We start from the raw sequence: 18764 nt of genomic DNA, 5'->3' as shown, positions 1-18764 counted from the left end.
TTTCAAAAGAAAGCAGTTTTCTACCAGGTTAGTTCAGTAGCTGTGTATTATTAGATTGATGTAGCCTCTGAAATGCGGTCTCTGCCTCTCATCTTCATTTATAAAATGAAATGCTCTTCTATTTCATGGATCTCTTGTTAGATTTAATATTTGCAAATTGAGAATGCCAAATTAATGCCATAAAACTGTGATATTTTATTAATTCTTTCTAGCGTTAATGATAATATCCCACTAATTAAATGTGGGATTTGGATTTTATAGTTGTGGATCACCAAAGGCGGCATGTCATGCAAATACACCAGCTGACAAAAAAGTCAATATGTGACAATGATATATAGCACATTCACCGTGTTTGACTGTCACAGCTCTGTAAATGTACAGGTCATAGCCTCTTTCTGAAACATTTTCAATATTTGGCCATTATTTCAGCAAAAGGGTATTATAATTGTTTTCTGTCCCTAATTATTTTCTCAGAAAATCTGTCATTAGCATACCTGGCCTTTTTTTTTTTTTTTTCCCCACAAATATATATTTCTAATTTTTAAATCTAAATCTGCAAAGTGGCCAGTGATCAAGGAGAGCCATCCCCTTTGAAAAAGAAAAGTCAGGGGCAGATATAGAAATGGAAGATAAGAGCAGTTGGAGTGACTGAGCATGAGTCTTGAAGGAGGAGCACGGGGTCTCTCCCCTGACAGATCTGGAAGCAGTTTGGCTTTTGGACCTAATTCTGTAGTATCTCGTTGAGCCTCTCTCTGTAACTGCTTGCACCTTTCTTAGTGATATGAGAAACAACTGTAACAGTAACTTTAGACCTGCATTACGAAAGATGTTTGTAAGAGATAGAATCATATTGGAAAATAAGTTTTAGAATGCCGTGATTGTCTTTTCAGTTCTGGTACTGATTGATGTGTATGCTATGGCAAGTTGGCCTCTTGTTTTCACATATTTAGACTGAAGATGGTAACTGTCCTAAAGAGTGCACTATTTCTAATTCTTGACTGTGTTCTCAGTGTCAAGAATACCATGACATGAATGTGATAATTATATTCACAAAACTAGTTTAATTATCCATTTTTGTGGTGAAGAAACCAGACAGTGCCATTTTAACATGCCATTTTTCTCTCCCCACAGTTAGCTATTAAAAGCTTTGACAAAACCAAGTTAAAATCTGTTGAAACGCTGGACCAGAACAAAGCTAAGATTATTGACGCAGAATGCAGTGGCGAGTTTACGAAACATGATGACATGATAGAAACTCCTTGTAGGAATAAATTAATGCACCGGAGACACACTGTTAATGTACCGCTTTCAGCTGAGGGTGTCAGCAGTAATACTTTATCCAGCCCTGGAAGTCCAAGTATTTCACAATCAAGAGACTGCTGTGATGACTTGCTTTCTGAACATTGACAAAGAAATGCAAATGTGATGTCAAAAACTGAGGAACCAGGTGGTGTTGATTTCAGTATCCCTTTGCTGCATATCAAAGAACTCAGTGAGACTTGCAAGCTATGCCTTCAGAAGAGAATACAGGGATGACTCTTCAGCAGAAACAGAATGTTCCTAGAACTTTTGAAGACTGAATCCTCTGTCTGTGTTGGAGGTATCTTCAGAGCCGGATCGTTACTGAACTCAACAGGGAAGTACTGACATACATAGGCAGTAAAGTTACCTTCCTGTTCTACTTAGCACTTACTGAAAAATTACACGTAACAGTAAACCAGACCAAACCCTGTATTGTATTTTTTCAGCCATCCACTTTGTTTTTAAAGTCTTTGAATAATTTTCACATTTTCAGTTTTTACCACTACAATGGATAAATATATATAAATATATATATTTATATATATATATAAAGATATATTGGATAACAAGCTATTTATTGACAGAGGTAATTGAAATGTCTATTTTTATTGAAGTATTACAAACCGTTATAGTCTATATTTCTGTATATTTCAGTAGCTGAGAAAACAGTAGTCCATACCATCTGTGACACCATGTTAGACGTATATACATGCTAATAATATAAAGGGAACTAATCTTTGCTGATTTCTTTGTAATGCTCCCCTGTATCGGATCTGCGACGTCAAGTTCTTCTTAGGAGCCAAGACAGTGGGGAGAAGTAGAGAACCCTTGCAAGGCTAAACTGTCAGCTCAGTGTTCAGCCCGATTAAAAAATATGTGGAGCAAGAGTGCATAAGGACACACAAAATTGTTTTAAGGTTTGTTTTTCTCTTCCTCTAAAGCTAGCCATTCAATAAATGCACAGGCATTCATGGTTCTGAAGCTGGGCGACATCTGCAGACAAAACTGCTGCTTAAGAGCCTGAACCCAGACTGTTATCTAAAGAAGTGAACTTCCAGTTCTGAAAGGTACCTCTCACATCAGTTGGCTTTTGTTGGAATAGATCATTCCCAGAGGTGATCACTGAAGACTCAAAAGCTCACAAGTAACTGAGATGGCTGCTTAAATTCGGACTTTGTTTTCTACGGTTTCGGTAGTAAAACGTGTACATAGCACAGGCCAGGTTCCTAAGTGCAGTATTTTTTTATTCTTGCCTCACCACATCCAGCTTTCATTTTATTTCATAAAATATTTGTATGACTAATTCTGTTTCTTTTAATTGCAATATTAGTAAACTGCCTGGCAAAGTAGAAAGCTGGAGGACATACTGGTGATTTTTTTCAAGTAACTTTTTAATCTAAGAGCTAAAATTTGCAGCAAGTGCACATTTAGACATTTGGAGTTGAGGATCTTGTGTTTATTTTTCTAATAATTTATGAGTTTATCTGATTTTCCTAATGTGCCTTGGATTCGTGCCAAAAGATGGAAAGAAAAAGCTAGTAAAGTAATTGTTGAAAATGCTGTTTTCTTTGAGTGCTTATTTAAAGCATTGCGTCCTTTTGTAGATTTACTTCCTTTTGTTTTTGTAGGCATTTGCAGAGTTCACCTTGTATCTATGTGTCAGTGGAGGGGATCTGCTGGAATTTACAGTCACGTTCAATAAGATTTTCTTCCCTTTTCTGCTCTACATTCATAGATTGCTATTAATAGGTTGTGTGGTTTGGGATTTCAGGCATACAAGTGTTAAATACAGAATTATTTGTGGAACTGAACATTTTCACTTCTAAGTTCCTTCTTCATTAAAAAAAAAAAAAGGTGGGATTGATGTTAACTACAGCAAACCAAAAGAGCAAGTGGAGAGATGAACAGGTGAACTAGTTAGTCGTCTTCCTGCAACACTACAAAGCTGTCGTAGAGCACGTCGCCTGTCCCTGCCTGTGATGTTCTTGAAGTACCCAGAGATGTGTGGTAAACTTAAAGCAGAGTTTTATAGATCTGATTTCCAAACTAAATACTGAGAAATTAGCTTTTGTCTTAATTACAGTATGTGTTTTACCTAAATTGAATGAGCAGAATCAGCTCCACAGTTCTTTAATACTGGTGATAGTATGCTACAGTGTCTAAGTACAGAGTGTTTCTTAGAGTTGAGTAGCTTTGGAAACAAGTTCTGAGAGAGTTTATTAAATACCCTTGAAAAGTGTTAGAAATTACTATCAGAGGATGTGAACTCTGAATTTGGTTTTGTTTTTTATTAAAAACTAATTTTAACTACAACGGGTTACAGAAAACAAATTGCTAAATACTGTTATATTTGAAGCATAAAGTGTTCCATTGTATTCTATGCAAGTAGTGAAATAGCTGCAACATCTTGATATAAATGACTATGCAATTATTTGGTTAATTTCACAATTTAGTCTGTTTGATAGACAAATAGACATCTCCCTGCTGTACAGAGACACTCCTGCACTATCTCAGCAAGGTTGGAAGTTCTAGTCATTGGGGGAGTCGGACTTACATGACCTCTGAAGGCCCCTTCCAACTCAAATGATTTTATGATCTTAACCTGCTGTACATAGCAGAGGAATAGTCCACAATAAGCAGTCACTAAGCACAGATGCAGGAACAGTGATGCTCTGAAGTGCCGCATATTTGCGTATCTATTCCCTGCTGTTATGTCTGTGGGTAGTACCAGGTGCTACTGACACTACACACAAGTGTAGAACATGAAGCACAACTGAAGTTATACCAGTCAAGGAGATGGGCTGATTAGGAAAAGCACTCCTCCTGTATTTTACAGGAACTGGCCAAGTGTTAACACTAGTGTTTGCCTTGAGAAAACATTTTCCTCTTGAATGAAATATAACCCACCCCCCAAAAAAAACCCCACAAAACCAAATGTAGCTTCATTAACTTGAGTTTTCTGTTGTTCTATCTGAACAGTTGTCCTGTTGAACCCAAACCTACTTAATTGACTGAACCATACTTCACTTTTACTTCAGTGCTCAGTCTAGGATAAAGCTTACTTCCAGGCATTTTAGATTTGTAGTGTATGTATCACAGCATTTAAATCCTGACCAGTTCCAAATAACGTCTAACAAATGATTGAGGTAAGTGAAAGATTCCTCTGACATGCTTAACCAAAAAATATACTAATATTCCAAGACATGATGATCGAAGTCTAAACTCAGATAAGATTTGAAGGGAGTACTCCTAGGAATTCTTCCCAACATTCTGTAGCACAGACGTGCTAAAGTCATGCTTTTTGCACAAGAATAACACACTTACTGGTGCTCACTTTAAACACTTTTATTCTGTTCCAAAAAACACTGCAGTTGGGATCATACACGTTTATGTTAAATGATGTCAGAAAAGGGCTTTGTGGTTGTAGAGTGTTGTAGAGTGCACAAGGTTTTTGAATAAATGTACAGCACAAGTTTTACTTTATGCATGCAGGAGTTGCAGAAATTTGGGAAAACTTTTTTTTTTTTTAAGAAACACTCCAGCCATTTGATAAAAAATGGAGGTAGCTTTAAGAATATGCGATACCAAATGTCTGAACGGTGCTGTATTACAATTACACAGTTAATTTTAACTTGCTTTTCTTTTTCCCTTAGTCTGATTGTTTTGTAGGAGAACACTTCAATTGTATGATGGTAACAATTTCTTTGTAATAGAGACGCCCCCCAGTCTGAACACAAATAATGGCTACTTTGATGCTTTAACTTCAATTTATAAATTTCCAGCAAAGAACTGAGAGTGTGAGCTGCTGGAGAGGCTTCCTTCAGGGGCTCAGGAAACCTTGCTTCTAACACTTCAGTGACTTACACTCTGGAGGTAAGTCCATAAACTCCTGCAGGGAGTGGCTGCTCCCAGCTTTACACTTAAGTTCTCGTGTTACAGTATCTCCAATAGCAGCAAGTTAAGGGTGTACAGGTGCTGAAAGCACAGCTTACACACTGAGTAAGGGGCAACAATGTTCCTGCTACTCAAGCAGTGAACTCCCACACTGCTCAGGCCACTTATACTACAAAAATTGAAGTTATAAAATCCCCTTCTCAGGTGTATTTTACAAGACAAGTTCCTTTGTTGGCCTTTATACATATTTATATATTAAAAAAAAAGTAAAGAAACGTAAACATTTTCAGATTTTGCATTCTGCCTGATAACTGTTGCCTTTGACCAGGACATTTATTTGGCGGTCTTACAGTAGTATTTAATAATCATCCTCTTCATCAGAATCCAGTACTTTCCTTCTGTTGAACTAAAATGAAATACAAGGGTCACAGTAAATCCAACACACACAAAGTCTTTCAAATTCCACCCATCTGACAATCTATTACTGGGAAGCAGAAGTTTCACCCCATCACAACCTTCCAGTCCCCACCTGGCATAATGGGACAGAGCAAAAGCACTGGTCTATCTTGCAACAGAACACTGAGATCCCAGTAAGGATATAACCCAATACTGATTTATCAGTGTGGGTAAGAGAAGTGATGGTAAATACAAAGGGAAATTCTATGCTGAACTGAAATAGTGCACTACATTCAGTTTTCCTCCTCGAGTTTGTAACTATATTACATACATATTATTTTCAGATTATTTACATATTATATATAATAAACTATATTTAGGAAACAAAACTTACCTTTACTGTTGTTTTCTTTTCTGTTTGCTGACTCACTTTTTCAAGTATTTCTATCAAACCTTGTTCTGATACCTAGCAAAGTAGAAGCCTTAGTATCAAACAAATGAAATGCATTTTTCCTTGCAAAAGGAGTTTGACTGATGACTTATAACAGTTAGAAGTGTTCCTAAGTGCCCTTTTTAGTTACTTAATTCTATGGATATTAAAAACATTAAATATTTTTGAGGGAATTAGGTTTGAAAATGAATATATGCAAGAAAATTTAGGGAAAAAAAGCAAGACACAACTCACCTTTCCAGGTAGCTGTCCAAATCTTGCCATCTGTATAAGATAATTCTCTACTGCTTTTGCTTTGTCGGGTTTCACAAGTGCCAAATTGCTTACTGCAACAAAAAGGGCTCTGTTCAGTTTGTTTTAGAACACACTTTGAATATCTTCACTGTAACTTTTTGGATACTGAAGTAGGAAACTGTCGTCTTTGTTGACGAAATAAACTGAAGAAGGGATTTTGACAAAGATAAAAGAAAAAGCTGCATTTCTTACTTTTAAATGTTTGTTCTTTATTAGATTGACTAACTTTGACTCACTACAGTTCCTACTATTAATTCATGGAAGCAGTGAATTAATATCATTCAGATGTCAGTTGACCACTCCCCTCACTCATATCACCAATTGAGAAGCTGAACTAGTTTTCCCCTCAACAATGTTTTTCAGTGTGGCCTCTATACAGGCGTGTATGTTCTTAATTTGAGAAGCAGAGTGCAGGAGGTGAGAATTCTTTATCTCAACGTTTCTTGGATACTTACATCTGGCACGTGCTGCTTGATCAAGAACTTGAGCTAAAATTGTATTTCTAATCTCTGCTTCCCTGTAATAGAAATTAGATACACGTTAAAAGGGAGATTTCAAACATCTGAAACAATATGCACAAAACAAGAAAGTTTACAGAAGGGTTTCCATTCATGTAACTTAAAAAAAACCCCTACATTTATATATTATTTCTTCTGTAGCATTTCAGCCACGGGCAGCTGTACCCACCAACAATAAAGCTACTACATTAGCTGCAAGAAATCAAGACAGAGCTCCCCTTACTACATTTATTTTTTCACTACATCTTGGTAGGAAGACCAAACCACGATAGCTGCTGTTGCGATTCTGTGATCAGTTCCATGTAGTTCCAAAAGCAGTTTTTGTTTGATCGGGCATCAAGAAGTCCATACAACTGCAGGATGGAACTAAACCTCAGTATTTATTTAGCAATATCCAGCATCTTCATATCCCGGGAGTTTTAGTTAGTGTGTTTCAGGGAATACAAGCCCTAAGCTCTCACCTCAACTTCTTGCATAAGTTTATACTGATTTTTTTCCATTTTCTACTTTGGAAAGTACAGAATTGTTTTGAGGTTTTTTTTGCCCTTGTACTTAAATCTTTAAACCACGTTTCAGTTTCTTTGCTGATGGTTTCTTCCTACATCTGAAACTCAGCTGAGAAACTTAGTATTAAAAAAAAGGGGTGGGGGGTGGGGAGAGGGGGGGTTCAAAACGATCAGATGAGACCCTGGTGAAAGTCAGCAGTTCCCATGGGTACCTCTGTTTTGCCTCCTGTTGCGATGGATCAGCAGAAGTATCCTAAGGAATGAGATGAGAATGAAAAACTGTAACAATCCGGAAACGTCACTTACAGGACAAGGAGTTTAAATATTTTAGCAGGGATCAATGCGAGCCAAGCAGGCCTTGTGGGGTTATGGGCTGAGCACAAGCGTCTGCTGCCCTGGCAGCAGCTAGGCCGTGCTGCCTCCCTGTAGCAGCAACGCCGGCCTGGCCCTGCCCGCAGCTCCTCCGGGCACCGCCAGGCCTCCCCGCAATAACGCTTCCCAAAGCTCAGGAAACAGACAAAGGCGTTAAATCCGCTAACGAGACCTACTGAGGAATGAAATTCACTGCTACCGCAGCTCCGGGCCGCCGCCGAGGAGCCGTACCTCGAGCCGCCGCCCTGACTCACGGGGAGGCCGCGCCGCCCCGCCCCGCCCCGCTCCCCCGTCCGCCCGGCGCGGCGGCACGCCGGGCCCCGCGCCTTACCCCGTGCTTGGCCTGCAGCTCGGCCAGGCGCTGCTGCCGGAGCGCCGCCAGCTCCTCGTCCGCCATGGCTGAGGGGCGGTCGCGGAGCCGCCGCACTGCGCATGCGCCGGCGCTGCCCGTCCGGCGGCGGGGCGGGGGCTCAGCGCGTCATCGGGGCGCCTCTTCCCGCTGTCGGGAAGAAGCCTCGGGCGGGATTGTCTCCACATCGGTGTTCCGGAAGGTTGATGTGAAGTCGGCCGAAATACGTTCACTCAATAAAAGTCACCAGACGTTCATTCAGCAGCCACGAGTTCCCTCACAGCCGGCGGAGCTGCCGGGCTTACCGTTTGTCACACCCGACGGAGCGGGGCTCCGTCACGCGGCTGCCCGGGAGCGCTTCCCGCCTGCGGCCTTCCCCGCGCCGCCACCAGAGGGAGCCCGACTCCATGGAACAGCCGTGCGGTTCGCGCCGCGCTGAGGGAACCGCCAGGTGCTGCGCTGCGCTGTGAGGGCCGTCCTCACGGCCGGGGGCGTTACGCTGTAAATTCACGCTCCGTTACACCGCTAGCCGTAAATCAGTCACAGCCCTTGAGAAGCACTGTGCCACGGCAGGGTGATGCTTTCACAGAGCTGCACGCAAAATACAAACGTGGAGGAGAACGGGCCTGGAAACCGAACGATGTGGGTGTGAGGGGGACATGTGAGCAGAGCTCGGACGGCAAAAGGCGGGAATGAGAGAAAAAGAAAAGCGTTATTCGTTACCTTTCTTTCAAGAGATGTGCCAGTAGTTCCTTCGACGTGGCTGAAGCCGTTCATGCCATTTGTATTGCTTATTACGCTCTGATGCCTTCTTTGTTTTACACACCAGCTTTCCCCCCCTTTTTGTTCCCCACGAATTTAAAGCATGGCCGCTGTGGGGTTATTTTGGCCAAAGGTTTGTCCCTCACATTGCTCTTCACTTTCTGGGTAACGTATTTGTGCCCACGTGAGGCAGCCAAAACCCTGCATTATCAGCACATAAGCTTTCTTTACGAACAAAGCTAAGGTGTTGGCAGTTTGTGCCACGGATTGGAAATGACACGGATACGGGCACTGAACTAGATTTGAGTTCTTCTTTTTCCGCTGATTAAAAGAGAGAAAGAGGAGGAGAAGAAGCAAATGAAACCAGACTGAACAAAATGCTACAGGGAAAGATCAGGAGAGATGGGGAAGGTGGGACTGGGATAAAAACGGCACGCCCTTATTTTGTCTTTTTCTTCTCCGCACAAAATGCAACGCAACATATCTCAGAGTAATGAAAAACGTGAATTTCATATTCCTAGAGATACCAAAGGGTGGATTTCCCTTCCTCTGTAAGGCCCGAGGGTGACCTGTTGGTAAAGAACCGGGAAAGTAATCGTTACAAAACATAACAGTCGTTACAAAATACTGAAAGATACTGCAAATGTCCTCAGTTTTCCAGCGTTGGAGGAAGGGTTGCACTCCTGCTGTGACAGAAGGTGTTTCTTGCACCCATTTGACTGCTGCGTTCCAAGACAACATTGCGAAGCGTGGTGAGAAAGGGCCGGCCAGGATTAGACAACAGCAGCTGTGCTTCTGAATAATTGCGGTTCACTTTGTGAAATTAGACGGGAAAGGGTCGCGGCTTACACTCACATTTGAGAAAAGAGCTACAAATGTTGTTAGAAACAGCGACAACACCTCCGGGACAGCGCCGTCCCTTTGGGTCCCGCGGAGCCGGGCGCTCGTGGAGCGCGCATTGCTCGGTACCCGCTGGGAGCAGCCGGCACCCGAACGCAAACCTTTCTGCGACTCGGAGACAACTGCGACGTGCCACAGAGTGACCGAGAGCTCAGCACGACGCGTTTCCTGCCGACGCGCGGCTGTCGGTGAAGCCCGCTCCGTGAGTGCGGTGAGAAGCCGGACGGCACCGCGGGTTGTGGAGGGGCTCGGATCGCGGCGGCGCCGTGTGAGGCTGCCGCACGAACGGGATGACCGGCTCCGGGCCGGGAGGGCACCAGCCGGTCGGGCCGCCCGCCCCGGGGCTCAGCGCCCGCAGCGCCCTCCCCTCGGCGCCGCCCGCGGGGATTGGCCGGGCGCGCCCCTCTCCCTCGGGCGGCCGTTCCCCGCCCCGCCGCGGCTCCACCCCGTCCGCCCATTCCCCGCGCCGCTCGGCGCAGCGGCGGACCGGCCCAGAGCCGGCATGGGGCCCCGCGGAGCCGGGCGGGCGGCCGGCTGCCTGCTGCTGTGCTGCGCGCTGGCCGCGTCCCGCGTCGCCCCGCGGAGGAGGAGGCCGTCGTTCGGCGGGCAGGTGGCGGAGAACCGGCCGGCGGGCACGCGCGTGCATGGGCTGAGCATCCCGCTGACCCGGCTGGGACACCAGACCTGGTGCGCCGAGGTGCGGGGCCGCCGCTGGCGCCTGCAGCTGCTGGGCGAGGGCCACGCGCACTTCCAGGCGGCGCTGCACGCCCGCTCGGGCCGCGTCTGGCTGCGCACCCGCCGCCCGCTGGACCGCGAGGCGCGGCCGCTCTACACGCTCCGCCTGGGCTTGTGCTGCCGGCGCTGCGCGCCGCGCGGAGCCGCCCCCGCCGAGCTGGCCGCGCTCACCGTCCGCGTGCTGGACGACAACGACAACGCGCCGCGCTTCGTGGGGGGGCCGCCCCGCGGCGTCACGCGGCTCCGCGTGGAGGAGACGCTGGCGCTGCGCTCCGCCGTGTGGCACGCGCGCGCCGAGGACGCGGACGCGGGGCCCAACGCGGAGCTGCGCTACTTCGCCCGCCCGAGCAGCGAGCACTTCTTCGTGGTGCCGCGCAGCGGGCGCGTGGTGTTGGTGCGTTCCCTGCTGCACCTGCGCGCGCCCATCCCGCTGCGCCTCTACGCGCGGGACCGCGGGCGGCCGCCGCGCCTCAGCGCGCCCCTGGAGCTGGAGGTGCTGCCGCAGCCCCGCCGTCTGCCGCCGCCCCGCGTCCGTCGCCGCCGCCGAGCCCCGCCGCCGCCGCCGCCCCCCGTCGCTCCCCTGGCGCTGGCGGTGCCCGAGGACGCCCGGCCCGGCACCCTCCTGGCCGCGCTGCCGCCCGCGCCCTTCGCCGCCGCGTGGTTCGAGCTCGTGTCCCCGCCCGCCGAGCGGTCGCCGCTGCGCGTGGAGCGGGACGACGGCGCGGTGACGGTCGCTGTACCCCTGGACCGGGAGGCGGCGGCCGCGTGGGACATCCTCGTCCGCGTCCGGCAGCGCGCAGGTGTGTGCCCGGGGCGGGGCGGGGCGGGTGGGCTCCGCGGTGGGGCTTTGGTCTTTTAGTTTTGCCGGTGGTCGGAACGCCGCAGGTGCCGCGGGGCAGGGACGGTAAGCGGCTCGTGCTGCGGCTGCTGAAGCTCAGAGTCATTAACGAGCAGCGCGGAAGACTGCTTGGGACCTTAACTCGGCGTCCGTAAAACGACCTGCATCATTTATCTCTGGCTACTTTACAACTGTTTGTTTTATTATTATTATTTTCCATTGTCTTGCGTGATATTTTTTCACCTATCCGAGCACAGTTTAGCTCCGGTATGTTTGTAAGTCAGCGGCCGGTGATCGTTTGTGTCCATTCGCATCTTTCGTTACTTTGTGCTGCCCGCGGTTGAGGCGATGAGAAGATGCGGAGTGCTACCAGAAACTCTCACGTGCCCTTAACGTGGGCGTGCAGGGAAAAGGATTGCGCCGGCACAGAGCGGTTGGTCGGCGGGATTTCACCGCGGAAAGCTTTAGCGGGGGGGGGTTTTGCGTGGTGTGACTTCAGAAAACTCGGATTCTCGGGCGCACGAGGACTCCGAGCAAGTTCAGGAGCCGACGGCAGTGCGTTCTGCCGTGCCTGCAGGGCTCCGGTTGGTGCTGGCAGCCGCAGGGACGCGGATGCGTCTCCCTGTGGAGCCAATCCCTTCACCTGCATCCCGGGGAGCAGCAGAACGGGGCCTCGCCTGACTTGTCAGAGTGCCGCTGCAGCTGCTGGATGCCAACCCCTGGCTCTGCTCTGCGCGGTGCTCAGCCTGAGCTCCGGCTGCCAACCAGGAGCTGACAGACCCCTTTCCGGGGCACGGACGCTTTCTGTGCCGTCTTTGTGCTCAGCCCCAAGTGAGGCCGTGTGACAGGGCTGTCATTGCTCGGGGGCTGTGACGGTATCTATCGGGTCAGTCTGAGGGTGCTTCTGGGATTTTCAACCTCTGTCATGTAGCTCGAGTTTCAGCCCTTTGTGAGTATTGCAGCTGCCTCTGTCAGGGTCGGGAGGATGTTGCAGCAATGGGAGCCAGCCCGGGGTTACTACAACTCTCACCTTTGCGATGGCTTTCACTCTTCTCTAGTCTGAGTGGGAAAGCCTGAGATTGCTTGCAACTGAGCTTGTCGCACTGCCATGTCGCAGATTGCTTTCCTGAAGCAAGGTCTGATAACCCTGTTAAAAACCACAGCCAGCTTTAAATTATTTTTTAGGTTTTCTTTTAATTCTCTGTCGTGTAGTTCTAGAAAATAGCTTTGTAGTGTTTTCCACTAGCTTGATATATTACTGCCAGTAGGTCTGAGCAGATAATCATCTTTATGTACAGCTTGGTTCGGGCTCTCAGAGATCAGGTAGAGGGCAGGTAACAGTGCACAGCGTGATGTTCTTTGGATGCTGGTGGTTGTAAGTTTATTTGTTTCAAGGAGCCTACGTCTTAAAAGATGGCTTTGTTAGTACTGTTGTTTTAATTAGATAAAGGTTAATAGCGACACAGTACCTTCAGAACTCTGCAAGTTGCTGAATACTCACTTTGTAATGGTTAAAGCACATAGGTGTTTGACACAGACTTGGGAAGCTGTGCTTGATTCCTGAAGCCTGGCTGGCAGAGCTGGGTGTTCTGGGAGGAATGCCCCGGTAGGGTGGTCAGGGGTGGGCAGCCCTGCCTGCAGCCTCTGCCCCATGCCTTGGCTTGACCTCAGCCATGCCTCATCACCATGGACCTGTCTGGTGACAGCTGAGCTGCTGGGTGACATAGAGAACATCACGGGCCCTGCTCTGCTCTTCCTGCTCGCTGACATTGAGGTCCCTGCCTGCCTTGCGATCACTCTGGACTCCACATTCATCTTTGACAGGCAGAGCAGCCCATCCTTGCTTCCCCTTGGCAAGCACACGCGCATTTCTATTAAATACTCTCTCTACCCTTAATACCATGAGAACTTAAATTGCTTTTCTAGACAACAGACAAAGATGTAATCTTACAGTGGACAAAGATGTAATCTTAAAAGATCTGAAGTCACTAATTTGAAATTATTTAAAGAGGCCCAAGGATTATTTACATTTTTCAAAAGTTACAAATATGTTGTTAAAACCAAAATCAATGGGAAACACCAGGAAAGACTTATACATTAGTCTTGTACACCAGACTCTAAACTGAACTCCTAAGTTTCAGGGCTTGACTTCCTGAAGGCATTTTCTGTCTCCTGGTCCTTGATAAGCACGTTCCTCTGGTTGACCCCTATGGCCATCCAAGCCTGAGCTCTGTTCTTTGCTTATCCATTCCTGGTAGAAGCGTTGGTTATGCTTGTGTTTTCTGTAACATTTTGTTTCTTATTTATTAGGGCACAATTTATTTAGACCTCCCAGGAGCATAATACTGTTTTAAGTTTTTGTCCAGTGAACAGAAGGTAAAATATCTTAGACTCTTACACTCATAGAGCTAACATTTAATTTGAGAAGGAGCCAATATTATTCTGTTAATGCCTGGGGGAAGTGCGTGGAGGATCCCATCTCACTAATCCGCCATCAGGAGCTCCTTTGACCTTACTTCATCCATGGGCATTAGCTGGGTAATCCTGTCTTTCATTTCTTCTTATCAGAGGATTTACTGGGGGTGATGTTGGGCATGCCTTCCAAATAGTTAACAGCAGTCAGTTGTGTTTGTCCTGTTTAAATCAACACAACTTGTCCGGTCTAAATCAACGTATAGAGTGGAGATACAAACATTAGTGATGCCTATGTTTTAAACCTTGGAGGTCTTCATCCTTGGATCATCTGCTCTAATTTTATCTGGGACCTTCGTCCCTTATGAGCTGTGCTGATTCTCTGTGGACCATCGCTGGTTGATATTTGGTCATCTGTGATTCTTATTGCCTCTTTTATGGATTACAGTTACTTTAACAGTTATATGTCACTCTGAGCTTCAGTTGAAACCATCCATTTTCAGGCAGATGTGCTTCTTTAAACTGCAGTGGATTCCACATTATGAAATTGAAAGAAAGTGGACATTCTGTGTATGTGTTTGGGGCAGCTGTGGGCGTTGACAATTTGGGGATTTTACTTATTTGTGTTAGAAAGGGGTATCTCAGGGAGCTTTAAAGCACCACCTTGGTGTTCATTCAGTCTGAACATAACATACGGCCCATGCTAAGCAGTCTGATTAAAAATATCTTTGTAAGTCCTCTGGGACTCGAGCACCAAAGCTGTTGGATCCGCTGTCTGTTATCTCAGACATTTTGTTTCTACATGAGTAATAGGCTTTTTTTCTTTCTTTCTTTCTTTCTTTTTTTTTTTTTTTTTTAAGATCTAACTGAATTCCAGTACATATCTGTTAATCTGATGGGAGCAGTAAACTATAGAATGATAGAACATATGGATAGGATCTTTCTTAAAGCTGATGTATAATATAACAAATTGGATATTGATCCCGTGACTGATGTGGCAATTATGTTAAACTTTCTTTGATTCTGAAATAGCTTTATTTTAGGGTTTTTTGTTTGTTTGTTTGTTTGTTTTTCCCTACAAACTGTTTTGCTGTAAAACAAGTTCAGCATTTAGGAAGCTGTTTCCCTTTGGTTCACCTAATAATGTACAGCATTCAGACATTCCTTATTCTGGTAAGGTGTCGTAATTCCTTAAATAAGGAAATCTGATTGTTTTAGCAGATTAATCTTACTCATAGAAAGAATTTCTACTTCTTTAAATGGGGATTTTTCCCCCCAGAAAATCCTAAGCAAAGTTTCAAGAGATCTTCTTGCTTCACACATGTACAGTAGCTGCTCTCCGTATAGCTAAGTTCTCTCATTACAAAGCTTTTTGGTAGACACCATTTAAGACCTGTTATTTGTTATCTAAGGATGTTTGCTGCATTTATTAATAGGCAGTCATTTATTTCACTTTGGGGATACTTGGATTTTTGTCTGTTGCTGTTGGTAGATGGATGCTGCACTGGGAATCCCTGGTGAAATGGTTATTGCTTTGCTCTCTTTTAATTGGTAATGGGTAGATCCACCCTACCACAATCATGTAGCTCCTCTGACTCTTTACTTTTGTTTTTTGGTTCATTTTTCATGTTGTAACTTCTATTTTAAAAGCCAGATGCGGGTAAGGACACGACGAACTACCATTATTCTATCTATTAAGTAGATAAGTCTTACTAGGAGACAAGGTGGACTGTGCACAACTTGAGTCCATCAACATCAACTCTTTACAAGTGCTGTGTTTTAGTTATGAGCAAAAAAAAAGTGGCCTGTTGCAAACTTCTTGAGTGTTCCAAAGTGACATAGAGAAATGTTTGTGCAGGATGGCTCCATTTTCTGAGGACTGCACAGTAGGATTGGGTATCCTTTTGTCTCATGTTGTGGTATGAAAATGGGAACAGAGATTCCTCCTGATTGCAGCTGGAGGGTTAGGAAACTAAGTATTTTTTTCTGGACGTGTATCTTCCCAATCTTCCTGTCAGTAGGTAGCTTAGATGAAGTGTTGTGAGAGTGACGTGTTAAAAACATTCATGTGCTATTTACAAAGCCCTCTCAAAACAGCAGTGTTTTCTCAGCTAAAGCCAAAGTGTTTCCTTTGACCTAACCCAAACAAATAACAAGTCCTATGTTTTCAGAAGCATTCGTGTATCTGTGGTAAATGTGTAGGAGTTGGAAAAACGTTTAAAAGCAAAGTGAAAAATACTGACTTGAGTAGTTACTTTGCTGACCCATGTAGATGAGAATGTCATAGTGATATTGACTTAAAGGCTTGCAAGACTTTCAACTCCCTTATAACGTTCTTAAAGTAAACTGAAATGACCCAAAAATGCCAGAGCAACCTGGCTTCTCACCCGATGTTGTTTAATCATGATAATATAATACCTTTCCCCTCGGTAAATTCAAGGCATGTAGCGTATTTGTCTGCAATTGTAGAGACGTGTTCACTCAAGTAAATGTTCTATACTGACAGCTTTAGAAATCAGGATGTCTGGCGTTGTCAGTATTATCAATTATACCATGGCAGGGAAACCCACATCCTTAATGAATACGATAATTTTATTTTCAAATCTTGACTTACAGATGCATCCATTGGATTCTCGGGAGAAAAGGCAGTCGTAATCCTAATGAAATCAGAAGTCTGAAAGTATGCTGTATTTCACAGATTGACAGCATCTTTTGTAATTTGACATGGTGAAGGGAGATGGGTTTGGAGGCAAATCCAACCTACGCTGTTTGGAATTGCAATCCAACTACTTCAGCACACGTGATTTTGAGGCTTGGTTCAGGCTGTGCTGCACAGCAGAAGTTGTGGTTAGCTGAGCGGTTAAGCGCTGATGCCTTCCTGTCCTTCCTGCCCCTCTCACAATTTAGGTTGGTGGAAGAATGTTCCTTTTCTTTGAAGGTTAAAAAACGGGTTGTCACATATCAATATATTTCCCGTGAGCAGAAACTTCTGCCAGCTAACATGTTTTGTCACCCAATGCAGTCTGGGTTCAGAGTGTTGAAGGTGGTGTATGAAATCCTTTCTGTGCCCATTGTTTTTCAGCTGCAGACACCTTTGAAAAATAAGCAATTATGGATGTGTACCTGTGATGAGGGTTCAGCAGCGGATTAGTAAGATTGATTTGGTGATAGGGAATAAATGTCAGCTCTGTGGTGTTTGTCAGTAATATTGAGATAAAAAGGAAGTCATTCCAACAGGAGGGAATGTCAGAATCAGCTGCCCTAAGAAGGATTTTTGGTGAGAGATGAACTGGCTCTAATAGGGAATTAAGCAGCTAAAGCAGGAAAAGCCTCTGGTCTGGAGTTTATAATGTTAGTTCTATTTTTCTCTATAAACTGTAAAGAGAGGTGGGGAGTAGGCTAAGTTTTGATGTTGCAAAGGACTGGTAAGTGGTGTTTGCAAATGTGCTTAAAGAGCAATCTGCTCATGTAACCTGTTTTCACTGTACTGAGGAAAAATGAACAGGGGAAAACACTTAGTGATCAAATAAAGTTGGTTTCATCCATTTGAATACGAAGGAGTATTTTCTGTATAGCTTTTAAAAATGCTAATTTTTAATGTGAGGTGTTCCACTGTTATGTTACTGTCATCCTATGCAACAGGAACTGCCTTGAATTTTGTCTTGTTGCTGTGTTTGCGAGAAAGCAATTATTTACATGTTTCTGTTATCTAAAGTTAGGAAGGGGAATATGTCAAATGCAAAGTCTGTGCATGTGCCTACGAGATAACCAGCAGTACTATCCTGTTAGGAGGATTTTCTGAAGGAACAAAATTGTGTAAGATATCTACAGCATGCCTGCCTTGAAAGTCAAGTATCCGGTGTTTAATATCGAGGAATTCCTATTGACAGTGTGTTACAACACTGTTTGGCAGTTCTTTTCAATGTGATTGAGCCTATGACAGCTTCATCAAGTAGGATCTCTGTGGCCTTGCACCAGTTGCAGGCATCCCGCCTTGCTGTCACCACTCGGTGTTCTGAACCAATAATTTAAGTAGAACCCATTTTGTGTGTTTGTAGGACTTAACCCAAATACACGGAGGATTATCAGTTTTAAGCTGTTTCTGCTAAGATTTTGAGTGGAATTGTAATGTATTATTTCTTCCATGATGTAGTACTTATATACTACTAATAAATGACTATTAATCATAATCTACTGCAGATGTGTAATGATCTAGTACTGATATTGACATACTAGGGTACACGTGTAGTTAATATGGCTACTGGGTACAGGCTGGGGATGGTGGTGTGAGCATTGTTGGAGGATAGCAGTGAGATACCTTAAACTATCACAGAGAGATATTGTTCTAAAATTCTCTTCCTTCCCCTGTTGTTGAATCAGAAATCATTTTCATAAATGACAGTGTTTAGTTCTCTCCTGGGGAAAAAATGAATTTCACATACCTTATTAGAGATTAGTTGGAGATCTGGTTTTAGCTCCACTCTGCAGGAAAAACAGCTGTTCTGTAGGAAAGCAACCATGTTGGTTACAAAAGATGCCAGTTGTAAGAGACCAGATTTTGTAGGATACATCTTGTGGCAATTAAAACAAATGAGAAGCTTTTAACTGTTTGCTGCAGTTGTTGGAATGGGGAATTATATTTTAAACAAATCACATTCATCTTCTTATACTTGGAACTCGTTAATGTCGTGTCCTGCTATAAATACATACGTTACACGTTATTGTCCATGCCAGTCTCTTCATCACATTCTTTGTCCTCTGGCAAGTCCTTGTCTGGTCATGCTTCACTGGACACCCTGATGTTGTTTCTACAAGTTGTCAGGTCACATTTGTAGGTCTCAGTGCAGTCCTGTGCAGTTCAGTTATAGTTCTTGCTTTGATATATGGTATGCAGTCAAGGGGAAACTTACTTAGAGAAATTTTGCTCCAGATTGCCTTTATCTGAAAGGGAAATAATCTCTAATCTTGATTTATTTAGTACTTCTGCTAGAGAATCAGATTGTCTGTGATTGATGGAAGAAGATAACATACCGGT

The 18764-nt window shown here is 44.7% G+C and overlaps 3 protein-coding genes across 17 annotated transcripts in view; 2 read left to right on the top strand and 1 right to left on the bottom strand.

Moving 5' to 3' along the window:
* ANKRD27 (ankyrin repeat domain 27) overlaps nt 1-2859 on the top strand; it is a 41970-nt gene extending 39111 nt beyond the window's left edge. For all 10 annotated transcript variants that reach the window (XM_015292432.3, XM_046899463.1, XM_015292436.4 and 7 more), the window contains one exon: nt 1132-2859. In XM_015292432.3, coding sequence (XP_015147918.2) covers nt 1132-1407 — 276 coding nt within the window. In that variant the 3' untranslated portion in view covers nt 1408-2859. The remainder of the gene's footprint in view (nt 1-1131) is intronic.
* A 1773-nt stretch (nt 2860-4632) lies between these two features.
* On the bottom strand, nt 4633-8156 carry PDCD5 (programmed cell death 5). Of its 2 annotated transcripts, none has more exons than NM_001277586.3 (6): nt 8065-8156; nt 7574-7614; nt 6793-6854; nt 6278-6369; nt 5987-6058; nt 4633-5602 (listed from the first exon to the last, which is right to left on the bottom strand). In NM_001277586.3, the coding sequence occupies exons 1-6, from the start codon at nt 8128-8130 to the stop codon at nt 5555-5557; spliced, it is 381 nt and encodes a 126-aa protein (NP_001264515.1). In that variant the 5' UTR covers nt 8131-8156; the 3' UTR covers nt 4633-5554. The 2 variants fall into 2 exon arrangements, with proteins under 2 accessions (NP_001264515.1, XP_015147917.1); XM_015292431.4 differs by having other exon boundaries at nt 6278-6397; nt 6725-6854; nt 8065-8145.
* Nucleotides 8157-10184: 2028 nt separating this feature from the next.
* CADNL (neural-cadherin-like) overlaps nt 10185-18764 on the top strand; it is a 51347-nt gene continuing 42767 nt past the window's right edge. For all 5 annotated transcript variants that reach the window (XR_005863060.2, XR_005863061.2, XM_025154280.3 and 2 more), the window contains exon 1: nt 10185-11279. Coding sequence is in view for 3 of the 5 variants with exons in the window: in XM_025154280.3 (XP_025010048.2) it covers nt 10247-11279 (1033 nt within the window). In the remaining 2 variants the exon portion in view is untranslated. The remainder of the gene's footprint in view (nt 11280-18764) is intronic.

Source organism: Gallus gallus, chromosome 11, assembly GCF_016699485.2.
Source record: "Gallus gallus isolate bGalGal1 chromosome 11, bGalGal1.mat.broiler.GRCg7b, whole genome shotgun sequence".
In the NCBI taxonomy this organism is placed as follows: domain Eukaryota; kingdom Metazoa; phylum Chordata; class Aves; order Galliformes; family Phasianidae; genus Gallus; species Gallus gallus.
Note: the sequence above shows the minus strand (reverse complement) of the source record. Positions and strands in the feature narration are given on the sequence as shown.